Here is a 21,839-nt window from a genome sequence, read left to right as displayed (position 1 = left end):
TGGAACAAATCATAATCCACAACACCGTGGCTGGAACAAATCATAATCCACAACACCGTGGCTGGAACAAATCACAACTAACCCACAACACCGTGGCTGGAACAAATCACAACTGATCTACACGAAAGAGAGAGGAAACTTTAGACGAAGTTTCGGTCACTTCTGGACCAATATCAAGTGACAGATTTTAAAAGTTGTCAAATGGGAATGACCTACAATGGATGGAAACGTCGTTTTCACTTTCTAATTCTAAGTCTGAGTTAATTATGAACAATGCAGAACTACACTTAACTAAGTGAACCGTGCATGAAGCATGACAATAGTCATAAAATAATCCCATTATCAGTAGCTGAATCACACACTATTTAAGTAACTAGACGAATCTTATAAACACTACCAGCAGGGTTACATATTTTGCTTATCAGACACATGGTCACAACTCATCGGTAAGGTATCTGCTCAGAGTCTTGAGCAGCTGTACCACATCTGGATATCAGGAGCTGTGCCACATCTGGATATCAGCAGCTGTGCCACATCTGCATATCAGCAGCTGGATGTTAATAATTGGGCAACATTTAAACAGTAGGAGGGGTACGTCTGTATATCAGTATTTACGCTATATCGGGATATCAGTGACTGAGCAAAGGTTGGAAATCTGTAGCTGGGTCACAACTGGATGTCAGTAACTGAGCCGCACCAGTCACAGATAACTGAAAATTGTTATCCTTATCATTAACTGTAATTCACCGAACTCGGTATTTAACCTCAGTTTAAACGTAAAATATTTAACTTCAGTTTTAACCCCAGTTTTCATCCTCAGAATTTAACATCAGTTTTTAGCATAAACAGTTGGTTTAAGAAGCAAATATTTCCCAGAAAAAAATGGACCAACAGCAGGATGTTTTAATAAACAATAGCAGAAAGTTCTTCTGTTTTGCAGCAGAAGATAAGTTTTTATGCTGTGTGAGACGACAGCAATACCTAAAGATGTCACTGCTCTGCAAGTCTAAGTCTGTACATGAATGATATACAATATCGACAAGACAAAAATTAGACATGTGAAACATCTTTATTGTAGGCGTATCGCCATCCAGAGGTTTTATCAATACAAATTCAAGAACATGATTGGAAGGCAGAACTATATACAAACGGTGAGGTAATGAGTCCCTCAGCTTGGACTTGGTGTGAAGAGCACCGTAGTCGTGAAGATTCTGGAGCAAAGGCATGAAAACTGGCACTTATTTATATTAATACAGCCACTGGATAGCGAAACGTCTACAATAAAGATATCCAGATGTTGCACATGTCTAATTTTCAAGCCTAAGTTTCTCTGCCCTAAATGACGACAACAGTACAAAAATACCCTCCTGTACTTTACCAGTCTGCAGAACTTAAAGTATATTTTTCTCTACTGTAAAACTAGCAAAAAAAAAAATTATAAAAAGCATATTATTGTACATCTTATCTCCCAGGTGAATAAAATCTACTTATCTTACAGGAATACATTACTGTCACAAAGATAAGCATAACAGTGGAGTAGTAGTGAGTGTGTCGAGTAGTGTGTGTGCGCATGTGTGAGTGTGAGTGTGTTGCTGTGTTCGTCAGGTATCGGGGTGGGTTTGAAACTTACCCACTGGGAGTCAGAAACTCTAGTTCACCTGAACAATAACATTAAGAACACTCAGTTCGTTGAAGGAGGGATTCAAGTATATTCTCAGTGAATATACACTGAGAGATATACACCTCTCGGTGTATATATGTTAGAGCACTGGGCTCCTCTCTTGTTGTAAGGTGAGTAGAACTGATCAAGAAGACCATAGCAAACGCTGACAAGTAGGAATATAACATTGGTACTAGAGGATCCTTCTGATACAAACAGAGGATCCTTCTGATACAAACAGAGGATCCTTCTGATACAACCAGAGGAACCTTCTGATACAACCAGAGGATCCTTCTGATACAACCAAAGGATCCTTCTGATACAATCAGAGGAACCTTCTGATACAACCAGAGGATCCTTCTGATACAACGAAAGGATCCTTCTGATACATCCAGAGGATCCTTCTGATACAACCAGAGGAACCTTCTGATACAACCAGAGGATCCTTCTGATACAACCAGAGGATCCTTCTGATACAACCAGAGGATTCTTTTCATACAACCAGAGGAACCTTCTGATACAACCAGAGGATCCTGATACAACCAGAGGATCCTTCTGATACAACCAGAGGATCCTTCTGATACAACCAGAGGAACCTTCTAATACAACCAGAGGATCCTTCTGATACAACCAGAGGATCCTTCTGATATAACCAGAGGATTCTTCTGATACAACCAGAGGATTCTCCTGATACAACCAGAGGATCCTTCTGATACAACCAGAGGAACCTTCTGATACAACCAGAGGATCCTTCTGATACAACCAGAGGATCCTTCTGATACAACCAGAGGAACCTTCTGATACAACCAGAGGATCCTTCTGATACAACCAGAGGACCCTTCTGATACAACCAGAGGATTCTTCTGATACAACCAGAGGATCCTTCTGATACAACCAGAGGATCCTGATACAACCAGAGGATCCTTCTGATACAACCAGAGGATCCTTCTGATACAACCAGAGGAACCTTCTAATACAACCAGAGGATCCTTCTGATACAACCAGAGGATCCTTCTGATACAACCAGAGGATTCTTCTGTTACAACCAGAGGATCCTTCTGATATAACCAGAGGATTCTTCTGATACAACCAGAGGATTCTCCTGATACAACCAGAGGATCCTTCTGATACAACCAGAGGAACCTTCTGATACAACCAGAGGATCCTTCTGATACAACCAGAGGAACCTTCTGATACACCCAGAGGATCCTTCTGATACAACCAGAGGACCCTTCTGATACAACCAGAGGATTCTTCTGATACAACCAGAGGATCCTTCTGATACAACCAGAGGAACCTTCTGATACAACCAGAGGATCCTTCTGATACAACCAGAGGATCCTTATGATACAACCAGAGGATCCTTCTGATACAACCAGAGGAACCTTCTGATACAACCAGAGGATCCTTCTGATACAACCAGAGGATCCTTCTAATACAACCAGAGGATTCTTCTGATACAACCAGAGGATCCTTCTGATACAACCAGAGGATCCTTCTGATACAACCAGAGGCTCCTTCTGATACAACCAGAGGAACCTTCTGATACAATCAGAGGATCCTTCTGATACAACCAGAGGAACCTTCTGATACAATCAGAGGATCCTTCTGATACAATCAGAGGATCCTTCTGATACAACCAGAGGAACCTTCTGATACAACCAGAGGAACCTTCTGATACAACCAGAGGAACCTTCTGATACAATCAGAGGATCCTTCTGATACAACCAGAGGAACCTTCTGATACAATCAGAGGAACCTTCTGATACAACCAGAGGATCCTTCTGATACAACTTTTCGCTCAAGTCTAAGGTGAAAAACGTTGCATAAGAGAGATTCTCTGGAACCAGTGCTGGAAGTGACAAATCAACGCTGAAGTAATCGCCTAGTTGTAAATAGTACTTAGCTGTAATAATATAATTAGGCCCACTTTTCTACTTCTGTTGGTTAATTTGATTTTGAATTAGAGTTTTTTATTTTCCTTTGTGATTTTTCTTACATTTTTTTGTTTCATGTTTGCTCGTTTTGTTTACGACCTAAAAGCTCAGGGCAATTACCAACAGCCTTACTGGTTAAATAATGGGCTGCTATTTGCATACGTAGGATTGAGCCTTGATTACATTTGCTCTGAATAGCCAACACCGGTTTGAGTGCTTTCCATACATAATAATAATAATAATAATAATAATAATAATAATAATAATAATAATAATAACAATAATAATAATAATAATAATAATAATAATAATAATAATAATAATAATAATAATAATAATAAGAAGAAGAAGAAGAAGAAGAAGAAGAAGGAAGAGAAGCAGGAGAAGAGTAAAAGAAGAAGCAGGAGAAACTATTAATATTATAATAATAATCATGGGGAATTGCTTAAGCCGTAAAGTTGAGCCAGAATTGATCCGAATAAGGAAAGTATGTACTAATACGTAGGTGTTATACTAGACATTTACTCATTATTGCCTCATCACTTAGCATGAGGTACTCTGTAGATGTTTAACTTAGTTGTTTGTACCTGTCTGTCACCTTTTTTTGGGGGGGGATGGGGAGGGGAATGTTGGGATTGAAGACAGAGATACGAGAAGAGTACAAAACTTTACTGGAACAACATTTAGCTCAAGGAAGACCTTTTTTTTGAAGACTTCCCCCTCACTCTTGTTAGAGAGGGGACGTGTTCCCAATAAAGTCTCGTTCGTCTGCATGTATCTGTATATTTATTCACGTCAGTAATCCCTCATTCGATCACTGTCTGAAGTGCTCTCATTATTTTCCACGAGTTTGGTAGTTTAACTGTTTCCGCTGATCTTCCTTTTATTTTTCCCTCTTGTTTGATTTGTATTATAATCAGGATTCAAATGACCGAACTTCCAACAGATAAAACTTTTATGGGACATCCACCGAAAGAAAATCTTTTTCTGCAAAAAAACATCCCTCTTCAATAATATATTTTTTTCTACTTTACATCTGAAAGTCATCAGTGAACTGCATGGCCAGTGCTTTAAGTAAGTTTATTAAGGTATATTTACACTAATAGAGCGCTGTCGTCTGCATACATCAGAAGCTTACACTTGACACTCATGGACATGTCATTCACATAACATAGGAAGAATAAGGGACACAGAATACTACCCTGGGGAACCTCACATGCTATCTGTAGGGATTCTGATTCTGTGTTGTTTATCTTTACAATTTGTTTCCTGTTCCCCAGGTAGGACTTAAATTAGATTACAGAACCTATGCCGATAGCATGTAGCTTCTTACATAATATATTACAGTTGACTGTATCGAAGATCTTTGTAAATCTAAGGTCACCATAAATATGAGATTCTCTAGCGACATTTCAGTTTTCAGGGAGTCCATCAGATTAATCAAGGAGGTGTCGGCCGAGTGAGATCTGAAACCTGATTGTTAACTATGGAGAATGTTTTTGTTATTGAGATACTTAACGACAATCCGGACTTGATGAGACAGCGCACTCTCCAGGGGCAAAATTTGGACACACAAACAGTTCTTAATGGCGTTATCAGTTGATAAGACGACAAGATCTGACATCATTGTTTGGTGAGGATGTGAGAACCTTAAATTTTGTGAGAGTATGAGACGCTACCAACCTTAATTAATAGTAATAATAATAATAATAATAATAATAATAATAATAATAATAATAATAATAATACCAATGTTATTATTTTCGTTATTGTTATATTATTATTATTATTAATAATATTCGCATTACTTTCATGGGGTAACACTAATCTCATAGGGGTCATACAGTGCCAGGGAAAAATTTAAGGCACCCAGGATCAAAAGCCCCTTCACCGGCATTAAGGCACCCTGAGATTATCAGGTGAAAATTATGATGAACATTACTACCATTCAGTTTTAGTCACTCTTCAAGCAAGGTGTCTTGATGCCGACGAGTGGGTTTTGATCCAGGAAATTTGAAGCTACGTTATCTTTCCTCAGTTCAGTCTAAACGAATTTTTCATATTACTACTTTCGATAATACGCCATTTTGATCCTTCTAGCCTTTTAACCTTCATGTTAACCTGCTATTGACTGTATCTCAATCTCAGAGAAAGAACGATAATATTTCGCTGCTTAGCCTGGAATGTTAAGCTGGCAAATATATTACTCACCCTGAAGAATTTTTCTTGCAGACAAAATTCGTGAATTGGACAAATATTTTTGTTAGTGGATTTGGGTTTGAGAAGGACCTGTCTAGCATGGGCCAGTAGGCCTCCTGCAGTGTTCCTCCTTATGTTTTTATATCCTCATTGCCCATCTGAAATCTCTCACCTCAGGCTGACAGACTTCAAGACTGTTTACGTGACCCATACTGTGTGATGGATTTTGACAGGGAAACGTAACTACTTTTGGTTTCCAATGTATAACTAGTATAATTATGGTAAAGGCAGAAGCGTATTACTGATGTATCCAATTTTCCTAAATAAAAACATCATTGATTTTACTCATTTACGGCGTTACAGGCTCTTCATATTTTTCATAACGAGTTCTCAGTTTAAAAAGCTAATTGCTTCCCTGCTAATCAGACATTTTAAAAAACTTTGTAGGCTATTCTTTTTATTGTAGAGCAAAAATTTGCGTTAAATTTTGGTACCTCGGCAATTAGAATTAATTTAGCATATTTTTGTACTCTAGGTATCTACAACTACTGCTACAGCAGCCAGGCACCTGGAACAATGTGTGCGTTACAACCTGGGCATTCACCTGGGCGCGTGAATACACAGAAAACTGAGGCACAATATCCCAAAGGGCCACCTAGACGCTTAAAGACTCGGGAAAATAAAGCACGGGAACTCGGGAACTCACCTAAGCACCTGAAGACGGAGAAGAATGGCGTAAAAAATACCAAGAACTCACCTGGGTCCCTAAAGACGCAGGAAAATGAGGTACAAAAACCCAGGAACTCACCTAGTCACCTGAAGATGCAGGAAAATGAGGCACAAGAACCCAGGAACTCACCTAGTCACCTGAGGATGCAGGAAAATGAGGCACAAGAGGCCAGGAATTCACCTAAGCACCTGAAAAAGCAGGAAAATAACACACAGGTGCCCGAGAACTCACCTAAGAACCTGAAGACGCAGGAAAATGAGGCACAAGAGACCAGTAACTCACCTAAGCACTTGAGGATGCAGGAAATGAATCCATTGCTGTCTAGACACTCATCTATGCACCTGGAGATACCAGAAACTGAGCCCCTACAGGTCAGACACTCACATGAAAATCTGCAAACCCAGAAATCAGACCCACTACAGCTCGGTACATCACCTGAGATCCTAATGATAGAAGAAGTGGAACAAGGTGAATCATCCGAGTCCAAGAAGAAGAGAATCTGGAGACAGGTCAGTAACAATGCTTAATATTCTTTAGTGTTATTACGGAGCTGCGGGGAAAAGAACACTACCAACCACATTGATGGGAACTTCAATAAGAGCTCACACCCGTCACATACTAGACTGGGAAATTTCTGCTCGAAATACCTTGGTTGGTTACACAGTGAGATGTACAGCTAGTTGATGACACGAGGGTCATTAAGGCTGCATCTCACCTGTTTGCCACCTGTTAAGAATATTTGAATCCATAAAATTGGGATTAACGTTAACTCTCAGTGTATATATCTTGTGATGCATTGCCTAAATATATGCTCTTCCACGTAAAAAATATCTTTGTAACAAATGAATCTTTGCGGAAAATTATTATTATTATTATTATTATTATTATTATTATTATTATTATTATTAGTAGTAGTAGTAGTAGTAGTAGTAGTAGTAGTAGTAGTAGTAAGTTAGGACTTCAAGGAGACCACATCTTCACAATTTCTCTCGGTGTAATTGATAGGTAATAATCTATAAATATATTACTATTACTACTATTATTATTATTACTACTACTACTACTACTACTACTACTACTACTACTACTAATAATAATAATAATAATAATAATAATAATAATAATAATAATAATAATAATAACAATAATAATATTGATAATAATAACTATAAATTAATAATAGCAATAATAATAAATATGCTAAAAATTATGTATTATATACAGGGACTTTATCTCATTTACAGTGGGTGAATCAATGCTCATTGCAGTACCACCTAGATTTAAAAGTTACTAACTTAAATTTACCTCCCCAGCTGGGCAAAGTGATGCAGGTGAGCCTTGGTACCTGCATGATAGGCACTCTGTTTACGTTTCCTTCAGTCATTGCTGCAGACCTCTACGCGCATCATACCACCATATATGGCACCAATATCTCCATAGATGGCTTAGAGGACATGGTTGGTGAGTGTTTTAAAACTGAAACTGAATGGTAGGCGTTTTAACAGTGTGGAAGTATGGTAAAGCGTCCACGATTTGGTTAGTAAGCTCTTTAAACCTCTGGCAGTACAGTAGGGCTTAGAAGATTTATTTGGTGTTTTATAACTCGGATAGTGTTGTAAAACTTTTAGGATTTGGTAGGCAAGTGCAGGGTTGACCCTCTTATCGCACCTCTAACAAGCTCTAAGAAGCAACAGTGCTCTTGTAAGATGACCCTAATGGCCACGAGTAGTGTATGAGTAGCAGTAGTAATACTAGTACTAGTATTACTAAGTAACTAATTTATCTCCACCCATATTAACATAATTTACATACGTATCTCAAATATTATGTACAGAATTATTAGTCACACAAGCAACAATTAGAAATCCTTATTCTTGGAGCGTTTGGCCAGCCCGTAGCTTTATGAATATGCCGTTAATATAAGAATAATTATTACACAGGTAGTTTGGTAATGTTGGGGTCGCTGCCTGGGGCCTGGGTGACAGCCTCCTTGGACCTCCAACTGAGACGACGCAAGGCTATGATTGTTCACGGTGTGTTGGCTGTCTTGGGCTGGTTGGGAGTGGCTTTGCTACCCTCTGTTGTGGGTGTTCTCATATCCAGGTGAGTAGCAGCAGTAGTAGTAACAGCAGCAGCAGCAGCAGCAGCAGCAGCAGCAGCAGCAGCAGCAGCAGCAGCAGCAGCAGCAGCAGCAGCAGCAGCAGCAGCAGCAGCAGCAGCAGCAGCAGCAGCAGCAGCAGCAGCAGCAGCAGCAGCAGCAGCAGTGGTAGTAGTAATAGTAGTATTAGGAGCAGAAGCAGAAGCCATAATAATAATAATAATATAAATTATTATTATTATTATTATTATTATTATTATTATTGTTATAATTATAATTATTATGTTTTTATTAATTTTACATAAATATTAGTATAATTACTGAAAACACAATAGAGAGAAGAGCACATTAAGGCTACGTTTAGCTCTCCATGAGCGTGTGTCTCCACATATGCTGGATGAGCTGCGTCTGTCCACTTATTCTGGAAGAGTCAGGTGTTTGGCTTTATGTAGGCTACAGGAAACATGTGTGATCGTCCTGTCATGCGGTGGGTGTCAGTCAATCCACACATGCTGGCAATAACAGTTGTTTAACGTTATAATCAGCATTGTTGTTACAGGTGTGTGTCAGGTGTAGCCATGGGAGGCTTCGCAGTGGTGCTGAATGCATATGTGACCGAACTCGTTGATGATGAGGTCCGTGGCATGATGTCCATGGTTCTTAATCTGGGCATCATGAAAGGTGAGCTATCACACACGCAGCTTCACGAGTAAGTGTAGCAATTCCCCAGAAAACAGTAATAATTCATAGTCTAGCAGGCAAGGACAGGAGCATAGTCTCGATCTCGGGGACATGTAGCAGGCATGTGTGAACGCGTTAGATATGAGTGAATGGAGACGAATGGTTTTGGGACCTGACGAGCTGTTGGAGTGTGAGCAAGGTAATATTTTGCGAAGGGATTCATGAAAATCGGTCCTGGAGGTGGGAAGAACAATGCCTGCACATAAAAGAGGGGCTTAGGAAATTGGCTGTTTTTGAGTGATATCTGAACTACCGTATCTGAACGCCTGTGCTAAGACAGTTATCATGTGTGAACGATGGTGAAAGTGTTTCTTTCTTTTTTGGGTCACGAACCGGTCGTATCCCACAGAGGCTGACGAACCTGATAAGGGTGACCTAAAAAGAAAAACTTTCGTTTTTCTTTTGAGGTCACCCTTATCAGGTTCTTGATAATGTGAGAAATCATGAAAGTGCTTGGAATTTTTCACTATTTTTCACAGTGGTTGTTTTGCTTATTGTGATGTCACCTGTTTACTGTGATCTTATTGTATATATATATTGTATATATATATATATATATATATATATATATATATATATTGTATATATATATTGTATATATATATGTTGCGGTGCCTGTCAGGCACCGCAACATCATTGGGAAGGACCTACTTCCACTGGGGAATCCCGCCTACCAGTGACTATGCCCTCGTCTGCTACACGTCTCTCTTCACTGACGCCTGTATAAGCGCCAGTCTCCTTACCTGTGCTTCAGAATCTCTACAACCACGGTGTTGTAAACACCACCTCCAAGGCTGAGGGACTGATTACCTCATCTTTTGTATATAGTTCTTCTGTTTTCTAATTATGTCCAAGAATTTGTATTGATAAAGCCACTGGATGGCGAAACGTTTACAATAAAGATAACCAGATGTTGCAAAAGTGTCTTAACTTTCATATATATATATATATATATATATGTCGTGCCGAATAGACAGAACTTGCGATCTTGGCTTAAATAGCAACGCTCATCTTGCCATATAGGACAAGTGAAAATTTGTGTATGCAATAATTTCGCCAAAATCATTCAGAACCTAACGAAAAAAATATATTTCACTGGGTTTGTTTAGTATTTAATTATTGTAAACAAATCTAAAATATATTTAGTTGGGTTAGGCTAAAATAAATTGCTCTTGTTATAATAAGGTTAGGTAAGTTTTCTAAGATTCTTTTGGTGCAAAATTAAAAATTTTTACATTAACATTAATGAAAAAAATATATCTTTAAACGTATAAGAGAAAATTTTAGAAAGGACTTAATTTTAAATGAGTTCTTGCTAATTGACCAGTTTTACATATTCGGCACAACACACACACATATATATATATATATAAGATATAAACAGCTATTGGAGGATAGATGGGCTAATGAGAGCATAGGCAATGGGGTCGAAGAGGTATGGGGTAGGTTTAAAAATGTAGTGTTAGAGTGTTCAGCAGAAGTTTGTGGTTACAGGAAAGTGGGTGCAGGAGGGAAGAGGAGCGATTGGTGGAATGATGATGTAAAGAGAGTAGTAAGGGAGAAAAAGTTAGCATATGAGAAGTTTTTACAAAGTAGAACTGATGCAAGGAGGGAAGAGTATATGGAGAAAAAGAGAGAAGTTAAGAGAGTGGTGAAGCAATGTAAAAAGAGAGCAAATGAGAGAGTGGGTGAGATGTTATCAACAAATTTTGTTGAAAATAAGAAAAAGTTTTGGAGTGAGATTAACAAGTTAAGAAAGCCTAGAGAACAAATGGATTTGTCAGTTAAAAATAGGAGAGGAGAGTTATTAAATGGAGAGTTAGAGGTATTGGGAAGATGGAAGGAATATTTTGAGGAATTGTTAAATGTTGATGAAGATAGGGAAGCTGTGATTTCGTGTATAGGGCAAGGAGGAATAACATCTTGTAGGAGTGAGGAAGAGCCAGTTGTGAGTGTGGGGGAAGTTCGTGAGGCAGTAGGTAAAATGAAAGGGGGTAAGGCAGCCGGGATTGATGGGATAAAGATAGAAATGTTAAAAGCAGGTGGGGATATAGTTTTGGAGTGGTTGGTGCAATTATTTAATAAATGTATGGAAGAGGGTAAGGTACCTAGGGATTGGCAGAGAGCATGCATAGTTCCTTTGTATAAAGGCAAAGGGGATAAAAGAGAGTGCAAAAATTATAGGGGGATAAGTCTGTTGAGTGTACCTGGTAAAGTGTATGGTAGAGTTATAATTGAAAGAATTAAGAGTAGGACGGAGAATAGGATAGCAGATGAACAAGGAGGCTTTAGGAAAGGTAGGGGGTGTGTGGACCAGGTGTTTACAGTGAAACATATAAGTGAACAGTATTTAGATAAGGCTAAAGAGGTCTTTGTGGCATTTATGGATTTGGAAAAGGCGTATGACAGGGTGGATAGGGGGGCAATGTGGCAGATGTTGCAAGTGTATGGTGTAGGAGGTAGGTTACTGAAAGCAGTGAAGAGTTTTTACGAGGATAGTGAGGCTCAAGTTAGAGTATGTAGGAAAGAGGGAAATTTTTTCCCAGTAAAAGTAGGCCTTAGACAAGGATGTGTGATGTCACCGTGGTTGTTTAATATATTTATAGATGGGGTTGTAAGAGAAGTAAATGCGAGGGTCTTGGCAAGAGGCGTGGAGTTAAAAGATAAAGAATCACACACAAAGTGGGAGTTGTCACAGCTGCTCTTTGCTGATGACACTGTGCTCTTGGGAGATTCTGAAGAGAAGTTGCAGAGATTGGTGGATGAATTTGGTAGGGTGTGCAAAAGAAGAAAATTAAAGGTGAATACAGGAAAGAGTAAGGTTATGAGGATAACAAAAAGATTAGGTGATGAAAGATTGAATATCAGATTGGAGGGAGAGAGTATGGAGGAGGTGAACGTATTCAGATATTTGGGAGTGGACGTGTCAGCGGATGGGTCTATGAAAGATGAGGTGAATCATAGAATTGATGAGGGAAAAAGAGTGAGTGGTGCACTTAGGAGTCTGTGGAGACAAAGAACTTTGTCCTTGGAGGCAAAGAGGGGAATGTATGAGAGTATAGTTTTACCAACGCTCTTATATGGGTGTGAAGCGTGGGTGATGAATGTTGCAGCGAGGAGAAGGCTGGAGGCAGTGGAGATGTCATGTCTGAGGGCAATGTGTGGTGTGAATATAATGCAGAGAATTCGTAGTTTGGAAGTTAGGAGGAGGTGCGGGATTACCAAAACTGTTGTCCAGAGGGCTGAGGAAGGGTTGTTGAGGTGGTTCGGACATGTAGAGAGAATGGAGCGAAACAGAATGACTTCAAGAGTGTATCAGTCTGTAGTGGAAGGAAGGCGGGGTAGGGGTCGGCCTAGGAAGGGTTGGAGGGAGGGGGTAAAGGAGGTTTTGTGTGCGAGGGGCTTGGACTTCCAGCAGGCATGCGTGAGCGTGTTTGATAGGAGTGAATGGAGACAAATGGTTTTTAATACTTGACGTGCTGTTGGAGTGTGAGCAAAGTAACATTTATGAAGGGATTCAGGGAAACCGGCAGGCCGGACTTGAGTCCTGGAGATGGGAAGTACAGTGCCTGCACTCTGAAGGAGGGGTGTTAATGTTGCAGTTTAAAAACTGTAGTGTAAAGCACCCTTCTGGCAAGACAGTGATGGAGTGAATGATGGTGAAAGTTTTTCTTTTTCGGGCCACCCTGCCTTGGTGGGAATCGGCCGGTGTGATAATAAAATATATATATATATATATATATATATATATATATATATATATATATATATATATATATATATATATATATATATATATATATATTTTAGTCATATGAATTGCATATACAGTACATAATTCTGCATATACTCCCAAATCTCTTAAACATGTCCAAGGGTGTTTGAGTACGATCCTTGAGCAGGGTCCAGCCGCTAGCTTCTCATCCTCTGACAGGTCAACTATTGACTGTGTGTTTGGGATATGCTGCCCGCTACTACGTGGTAGCTCTGATCAATACACTCGTCCCTGTATTCTTCCTCATCTTTCTTATCTGGTTGCCGGAGAGTCCTGCACTCCTTGTTCTCAAAGGTAATCCTTTTCTTAACCAACAGTAGCTGAATTTTTTGGAAAATTTTTGATTTCATAAAAAAATATTTTAAAATTACGACAAATGTAAAAATATATCAAGGTTTTCATTTAATTAAAACTCTAACAGTGATTTTAAAGAATTGTCTAAAATTAAACGATCAAATTATCATGAAATTAATTAGGCAGGTCTTTTTCAAATTCAACCTCTTCTCAGCTGAAGAGGATCCCAGAAGGGGGGTCGAAATATACAGACCAATCAATTTCATGAGTTTTTGTCTCTTGGTTTTTCAGTCAACTGCAACTTTACTCACCTAACGCTTCACGTCACCATGCTTCCTATAATCATTTGCTCTCTACTCAGGTAGATCTGCTTGTGACCCGATAAAGCCCACTGTGTGGGCGAAATGCAATCAATAGACGAACGCATTATACTGCATTTGTGTCAATTTCTCCATCGTGACAGTATTTTATACCATTTGTCTCCATCTCTCTGACAGGTAAGGAGGAGCAGGCGAGGAAAATACTACTAAATCTTAGAGGAAAACATGCTGACCTGTCTACTGAGATGCAGAAATACCAAGACCTGAACCCAGCCATCTCAAAGAGAGTGAGATGGAGAAGTCTCACACATAGCGACCACTTCAGATCCTTGGCTGTGGTCTGCACATTGCTTCTCATCAACACGTTCTCAGGTACTGTGTTATGCCCAATGAAATTGATGTTTTAAAAATATAGACAAGATTGATAAAGATGTGTTTGAGACCGGACAGAGCCCACTGTTTTGGTAAAATATTTGTCAATAAAAAATCACATTTTACTGCATTTGTGAACAAGAAAAAGGCACAATACCGTGACTGAAACAATACACAAATAACCCGCTACCACTTCCTTTCTACTTCCTTTCCTACTACCTCTCTTGTCCCGTCCCTGTCTGCTGGCCTATATATACTGCCTACTTTACTTTCTGTTAGTATGACTTTGTAAATGGTTCAAGTCGGCCCGAAACGTCGTCGTAAGCTCCCCACTATGTGCGAGTTATTTTTGTGCTGCATTTGTTCCTTTATCCATGACGGGAGAGAGAGTAGTAAGAGATTCCCTAATGTATTCGTGCCTACTGTAGCGGCACCTTTAGTATAATCAGTTATATTAGATTCTTCTAATATTAATGGTAATATTAATGATTCTTCAAGTGTATTTGATTTAGTTGGGTTGTGTAAGGTTTGTCAGGAAACAGGGCAAGTGTTTCCTGGCACGGGTCTTAGTTATGTGATGACCCGCAGCTGGAGCTTTTGGTCATCTGACAGCGGCCTTTCTCTGGCTTACCGGTCCTCCCATTTAAAAATTATCTTCATAATTATAGCCATTAAGTATGCATATATGCATTATGTATCCACATGTGTACTATGTGTACAGAATATGAGTGAACTTTCAGGGAAAACTGACTGATCTCATGTCCATGAAGAGACAAGAGATACACAATTGATATGTAACTAAATAAGGTGATACTTGGCTCAGGTATCACAAGTGAGGTGATACCTAGATTCATTTGAAATCATCCATATACATTTCGTAGCAAAAAAACAGCGTGGTACTCATTAATGAGCACTCCGCATTCTTTCCATATCTTCTCTTCATCACTTCTCCATTTTTTCTGTTTTCTTACTAATAATATAACTTTTTTTAACATACTTGCCGTCTCCCACCCAGCCAGGACCACCCACAAAAGAAAAAAACGAAAGTTTTTCTTGTTTATGTTTTTCAGCATCCTGTTTTCAGCATCTTGCTCATCTTGTTTTTCATCTGGTTCTTCAGCATCTTGCTCATCTTGTTTTTCATCTGGTTCTTCAGCATCTTGCTCATCTTGTTTTTCATCTGGTTCTTCAGCATCTTGTTCTTCATCTTGTTCTTCAGCATCTTGTTCTTCAGCATCTTGTTCTTCAGCATCTTGTTCTTCAGCATCTTGTTCTTCAGCATCTTGTTCTTCAGCATCTTGTTCTTCAGCATCTTGTTCTTCAGCATCTTGTTCTTCAGCATCTTGTTCTTCAGCATCTTGTTCTTCAGCATCTTGTTCTTCAGCATCTTGTTCTTCAGCATCTTGTTCTTCAGCATCTTGTTCTTCAGCATCTTGTTCTTCAGCATCTTGTTCTTCAGCATCTTGTTCTTCAGCATCTTGTTCTTCAGCATCTTGTTCTTCAGCATCTTGTTCTTCAGCATCTTGTTCTTCAGCATCTTGTTCTTCAGCATCTTGTTCTTCAGCATCTTGTTCTTCAGCATCTTGTTCTTCAGCATATTGTTCTTCAGCATCTTGTTCTTCAGCATCTTGTTCTTCAGCATCTTGTTCTTCAGCATATTCTTCAGCATCTTGTTCTTCAGCATCTTGTTCTTCAGCATCTTGTTCTTCAGCATCTTGTTCTTCAGCATCTTGTTCTTCATCTTGTTCTTCATCTTGTTCTTAAGCATCTTGTTCTTCAGCATCTTGTTCTTCAACATCTTGTTCTTCAGCATCTTGTTCTTCATCTTGCTCTTCAGCATCTTGTTCTTCAGCATCTTATTCTTCATCTTGTTCTTCAGCATCTTGTTCTTCAGCATCTTGTTCTTCAGCATCTTGTTCTTCAGCATCTTTTTCTTCAGCATCCTGTTCTTCAGCATCCTGTTATACATCATCTTGTTCCTCATCATCATCCAGTTCCTCAGCATCCTCTGCTGCAGCATTCTCTTCTGCGCCCTGTATAATAATGAACGTTGTCTTCACCTCCAGGGTACATGGTGCTGAACGCTAACTCATTTCAAATTTTCAAGTCCTCTGGGTCCACGGTGGAGGCAAAATTGTGCACCATAGTCCTGATGATTGTCCAGGTGAGTGGTGGTATACTCGTGCTCATATGGCTTAATTACCTGGAGGCTGTTTCAGGGGTCAGCGCTCCCGTGGCCTACTTCCAGACCAGGATTTAAAAATATTTTTTTATTTATTATTTCAAAAAGTCTTTTTACAGAACCCCTTTGGGGTACTCACCTTTTTCCTATCAATTCTATGAAATTTTTCCCCCCTTTGACCTTGGTGGGCACTCCAATCCCAAATATCTACCATTACCTCAACCCCCTCCAAACTCTTCCTTTCCAACCTGATAAACATTTTAAATTTTATTATATTTTTTTATCTCATTAACCTTGACTCTTCCTGGTTTTTCACCTTTAAATTTTCTTAGCATCAATACCTTCCAAATTCTAACCCAAACCCGAAAAATTTCTTCAGAATCTCAGGGAATGAACACAATTAGTTTAACTGTGAAAATCATTTGTCATGGAAATTAGCTTTATTTTAATCAAGTCTTGAAAAAAAAAGGAAAATAAATATTAAAAAAAATTAAACAAATAAAAAGGTGAAAAATCAAACCCTTCCCGGTTAAGGCCCTACCCCTTTCTACGGGCAAAATTCCTCTTTCACATTTTCCTCTAATAAAAATTAGTATTATTGTAAAATTTATTTTATAATATTAAATATATTTAAAATTAAAATTTGGGTTTTATGTATACGTTTTAAATATAAATGCCATAGCACCCTTTCTTTTAAGTTAAAACCGAAAGATGAATTTCTATTTTTTTATTTTTTTCTACTGAAACACCTGTTTCACAACTACTTTTAAATTGTTAATTATATTATTTTTTATTTAATTTTTAATTATAATTATAAAATATATTTTGGTATAATTAAAATTATTATAATTTTTTAATTTTTTATTTTTTTATTAAAAAAAGGGAACTATGCTTGGGTTTGCCCAACCTAACCCTTTCCTTTTCCATAAAAATTTTTGTAAATAATTTCACCATTCCCAACTTCAAAAATATATTTCCCCCCTGTGTTTTTAAATTTTACTTTAAAAAAATCAAAAATTTTGGCTGGCCCAAAACCCCCTTCTTTTAAATAAGGTTAGAATTCCCCCCATAACTGTCTTTTCAAAAATTTAAAATTTCTTTTGCATATTCTGAAATCACCTGTTTACTGTGATCGTATTGCATATATATATATATATATATATATATATATATATATATATATATATATATATATATATATATATATATATATATGTGTGTGTGTATATATATATATATATGTGTATATATATATATATATATATATATATATATATATATATATATATATATATATATATATATATATATGTCGTGCCGAATAGGCAGAACTTGCGATCTTGGCTTAAATAGCAACGCTCATCTTGCCATATAGGGCAAGTGAAAATTTGTGTATGCAATAATTTCACCAAAATCATTCTGAACCTAACGAAAAAAATATATTTCACTGTGTTTGTTTAGTATTAAATTACTGTAAACAAATCTAAAATATATTTAGTTGGGTTAGGCTAAAATAAATTGCGCTTTTTAAAATAAGGTTAGGTAAGTTTTCTAAGTTCCTTTTGGTGCAAAATTATAAATTTTTACATCAACATTAATGAAAAAAATATATCTTTAAATGTATAAGAGAAAATTTTAGAAAGGACTTTTAAATGACTTCTTGCTAACTGGCCAGTTTTACATATTCGGCACGACATATATATATATAATATGTATATTATATATTTATATATATATATATATATATATATATATATATATATATATATATATATATATATATATATTACATATATATGATTTATAATTATATACACTGAGAGGTGTTTATCTCTGGTTTTAATAACTAAAACAGTCTTAATGTTAATTTACAAATGAATTGCTGGCTTTATGACCCAGGTATAGTGAATAGGCTTTAAATCTTAAGCATCTAATTTATGAGGAAGCAAAAATTTTATTATTGAAAATAAAACCGTGAATTTCTTCTTAACAGAAAGTATGAGGAGACGTTATTGACGCTGGAGTCAGTGACTGCAAGAGCTCAAGTGGTGAGACGAGGGGGCTGGATGCCCCTTGCTTGCCTGGTGGTGTCGCAGACGGGGGTGGTCCTCGGGGTCAACTTTATGCCTCTTATACTCACGCAGGAGTACTTTTCTACAATCTTGCGATCGCAGGTACACGCCATTTTTTTTTAAATATATGAATAGGAGCATTACTGGCAGGTTTTGCGTCTGATTATTTTAGGTATGTGACTTGGATCTTCCCCGCATGGGCCAGTAGGCCTGCTGCAGTGCTCCTTATTTCTTGTCTTCTTATATCTCATGTACAAATAGTTTATAGTCTGCAAAGGACGCTTTAAATTTTTGGCCCCTGAGGGTCACTTATCACATCCTTACTGACGAAAACGCAATCTTGAATTTTCTCTTTGAGGGCAATTTTCTGAACCTGAACCACTAGAATTATTTCTGTAAAGTAAAAATAAAAAATGGAAAAAGAAAGCGTTGCACATTAGCCACTTAATGACTCAGTCATCAACGATTAATGCTGTTCAGTTGATGTTATAATTATAATATTGTTCTCTCAAGTTATAAATAATAACACTGGAGGAAGAAAAATATATATATATATAACGTCACCTGCCTTTATACACACTGTTATCCTCTTATAATGATCATATGAACCGAGATATGTATTTATTCTGGTATGCAATAAATTCACAGTAAACAGGTGATATCAGAATATGCAAAACCACCACTGTGAAAAAATAGTGAAATTCCAAGCGCTTTCGTGACTTCTCACATCAAGGAACTATGTGAAAAGTCACGAAAGCGCTTGGAATTTCACTATTCTTTCACAGTGGTTGTTTTGTATATTCCAGTATGTAAATGAAATGAAAGTTTTTTTTTTGCTATAATTGAGATGGATAATGCTATAATTCAACGACATTTTTTGTGAAAAAAAGAGAGATTCATAATTTGTTTTAAATCACCATGGCTGTAAAAGGCAGCATTATTTATTCATTTATATGATTTAATCTTCTTGTCCACACATATTGCACTCACAGAGTTGCAAAAGACATGCAAATGTATTCCGGTAGTGTAAAGGAATCCTGGCCACCAGCGTCTCTACTCATCAAGTTATACTTTTTACCTACACATGTTTCGTCATATGTAAATCTGTTCTAATGCAGTACAAAGTCTTTCTTTCCTATGGACATATCATAGTGAATTTATGCTGTACATTCTATTCTGTCAAATAATCGGCTGTTTCACACTCTGTGATGCTACCAGAGTAAATGAAAGACGGAGTGATTCAAATCCTCCTACTCATCCCTCATTAGTCTTTCCTTGTTAAATCTTTACTTCGGTTCCATCTCCTCTCAGTTTCCATGACACTTTATTCCCTTGTTGCAAGTTTATTTAATGTCCATAAATTTTAAAGGGGTGGACCGGTAATCCAGTGGAAGGCCTCGGTCAGATGGCCAAAAGCTTCAGCTGCGGGTCGTCATATCATTAAGATAGTTGTCATGTTTCCTGGCAAACCTTACCTAACCTAATCTAACTATCCCTATCTTATACACACTCTTATCCTCACATAATGACCATATGCACCGAGATATGTATATATTTTGGTATGTAAATACAATGAAGTTTAGTGTTCAGATAAATGGCAGCCCTAATGACCTACATTTATTAAGCTGATAAACCCTTACTAAATGTCTGGATTTCCCTGGGCAGGCGAGCAGCATATGCGTCACAGTGTGGATCTTGGGGAACTTCGCAGTTCTGCAGTTGTACACACCCATGATGGTGAGCCTCACCCAAGCCGGCCTTTACGGTTTCTACGCCTCCGTCTGCCTCTTGGGTATCGTCTTCACGGCTTTCTTCGTCAGGGAGACCATGGGGGAGAAGGTTGGCTGAGAATTCTTTAGCAATCGTCACACAAACACACACACACACACACACACAAGTAGATGATGTCGAGCAAATCCACTATAGAGGTCAAAATCAGTGGTTCGAGCATCGCAAATTCAATAATTATGAGAAAGCCCTTAACAAGGGAGTGATTTGAGCTCATACTTCTTAGATCAAGAGCCCTTCACCCGCATTAAGACACCCTATCCATATTTGAAGGGAATATTCATAGATGCTAATGGAAAAATTTATATTGTCTCTAAAAAAGGCAGAAAGATAATTAACACTGAAAAGTTTCATAGTTCTCAATTTGCTGTTTTTTTTTTTTTTGGGGGGGGGAGCTAATTAGTTAGAATTTTTTAATAAAGAATTTAACTAAGGAAGATATTTTTAATTGAGGAGTTCACAACATCAGCGAGTCCAGAATGAGTATATACTCTTAGAGGACTAAATGGTTATTTGAATTGGGTTACGAGCACTTATCAGTGTTTTGGTTGATTTACTTAATTAGTTTAAATCCTATCGACTAGAGTAGGATTGTTAATGCTGCAAGTTACATCTGTAAGAGTCACGATTACTCTATTTTCCAAAGCTGTAATTAAAATTATCTCTCGTTGCATACAGACTGAAAGATTTACTCCTCTCGGCGTGTATCCACTCAGAGTAGCCCAGTTCTCCGTGTGTGTCCGCTCTTGGTGTATATATACTAAGAAATGCTCAGCTGTTTGTGAATATACAATACACTGAGAGTGGTACACCCCTTTGGCATATATCCATGAGTGATACAAATTTTTCGGTGTATATACAGTGAGAGATTCACACCCCTTCGTATCCAGTATATCCTCGTGAGATACCCACCTCTCAGTGTATATACTATTAAAGGTGTGGTTTACCAGAGTTCCAGCAAAGTATAGAGATGGATATAATACTGATCTTTAAAATTCACAGTTAAGAAGAAAAGTTCTTTGAGAAAATAATTAGGTGTATGGGAATGACCCAGATGACGGGAGATTAAACTAGAGGAACATGTTAGGGAAAGTGTTCAGGTTTCAGTCTTCTGATGTACAGTTTTTAAGGGCTAGATCAGTGGTGAGGATAAATTTTTCATAAGAATATGTTCCCAAAGTAAATTTGAAAGTGAATATAAAAATATATTTATTATACTCATCAGAAAAATAGATGTTATAATACTGTGGTTGGAAAAATTCACAAATAACTCGCGCGAATAGTTTCCTCTCTAAGTGTGGGTTATTTGTGAAGAAACTTATTTGATATTGATCCTTGTAATATATCCTTTCCCTAAATAAATATAATTGTTGCGTATTCCTCAAATTCTGCATTTTATTTGTCTCATCCACTCGCCTACAAGAACTAGCTTCTCACGCGCACATTTAAGACAACAAAGAATCACTATACGACAGTGAATACTGTGACGATACCCGCACGAGTATCTTAACATGTCTGCTCTTTTTTCTTGCCTTTCCCCACTTTGCACTTAAAATTTATCATGGAATAATTCACAAAGTAGTGTATATAAAAGCTTTGTGCTGAGCTGGCGCCGTCCAGGGTGCTGCCTCATCCTGCATCTGGAGAGAGACGTAAACATTATGCCAGAGC

At 37.7% G+C, this 21,839-nt stretch overlaps 1 protein-coding gene across 1 annotated transcript; it reads left to right on the top strand.

The window, feature by feature from the left end:
- The first annotated feature begins 1,532 nt into the window (after positions 1 to 1,532).
- Positions 1,533 to 21,554, top strand: LOC128701870 (facilitated trehalose transporter Tret1). Its single transcript, XM_070099780.1, has 11 exons — positions 1,533 to 1,791; positions 6,332 to 7,035; positions 7,840 to 7,987; positions 8,467 to 8,629; positions 9,184 to 9,305; positions 13,300 to 13,434; positions 13,932 to 14,126; positions 16,193 to 16,290; positions 17,191 to 17,204; positions 18,302 to 18,482; positions 20,046 to 21,554. The coding sequence occupies exons 2-11, from the start codon at positions 6,373 to 6,375 to the stop codon at positions 20,226 to 20,228; spliced, it is 1,902 nt and encodes a 633-aa protein (XP_069955881.1). The 5' UTR covers positions 1,533 to 1,791; positions 6,332 to 6,372; the 3' UTR covers positions 20,229 to 21,554.
- The last annotated feature ends 285 nt before the right edge of the window (positions 21,555 to 21,839 follow it).

The sequence above is a fragment of the Cherax quadricarinatus genome, chromosome 69 (assembly GCF_038502225.1).
Source record: "Cherax quadricarinatus isolate ZL_2023a chromosome 69, ASM3850222v1, whole genome shotgun sequence".
Classification (NCBI taxonomy): Eukaryota; Metazoa; Arthropoda; class Malacostraca; order Decapoda; family Parastacidae; genus Cherax; species Cherax quadricarinatus.
This window is presented reverse-complemented; position numbering and strand designations above follow the sequence as displayed.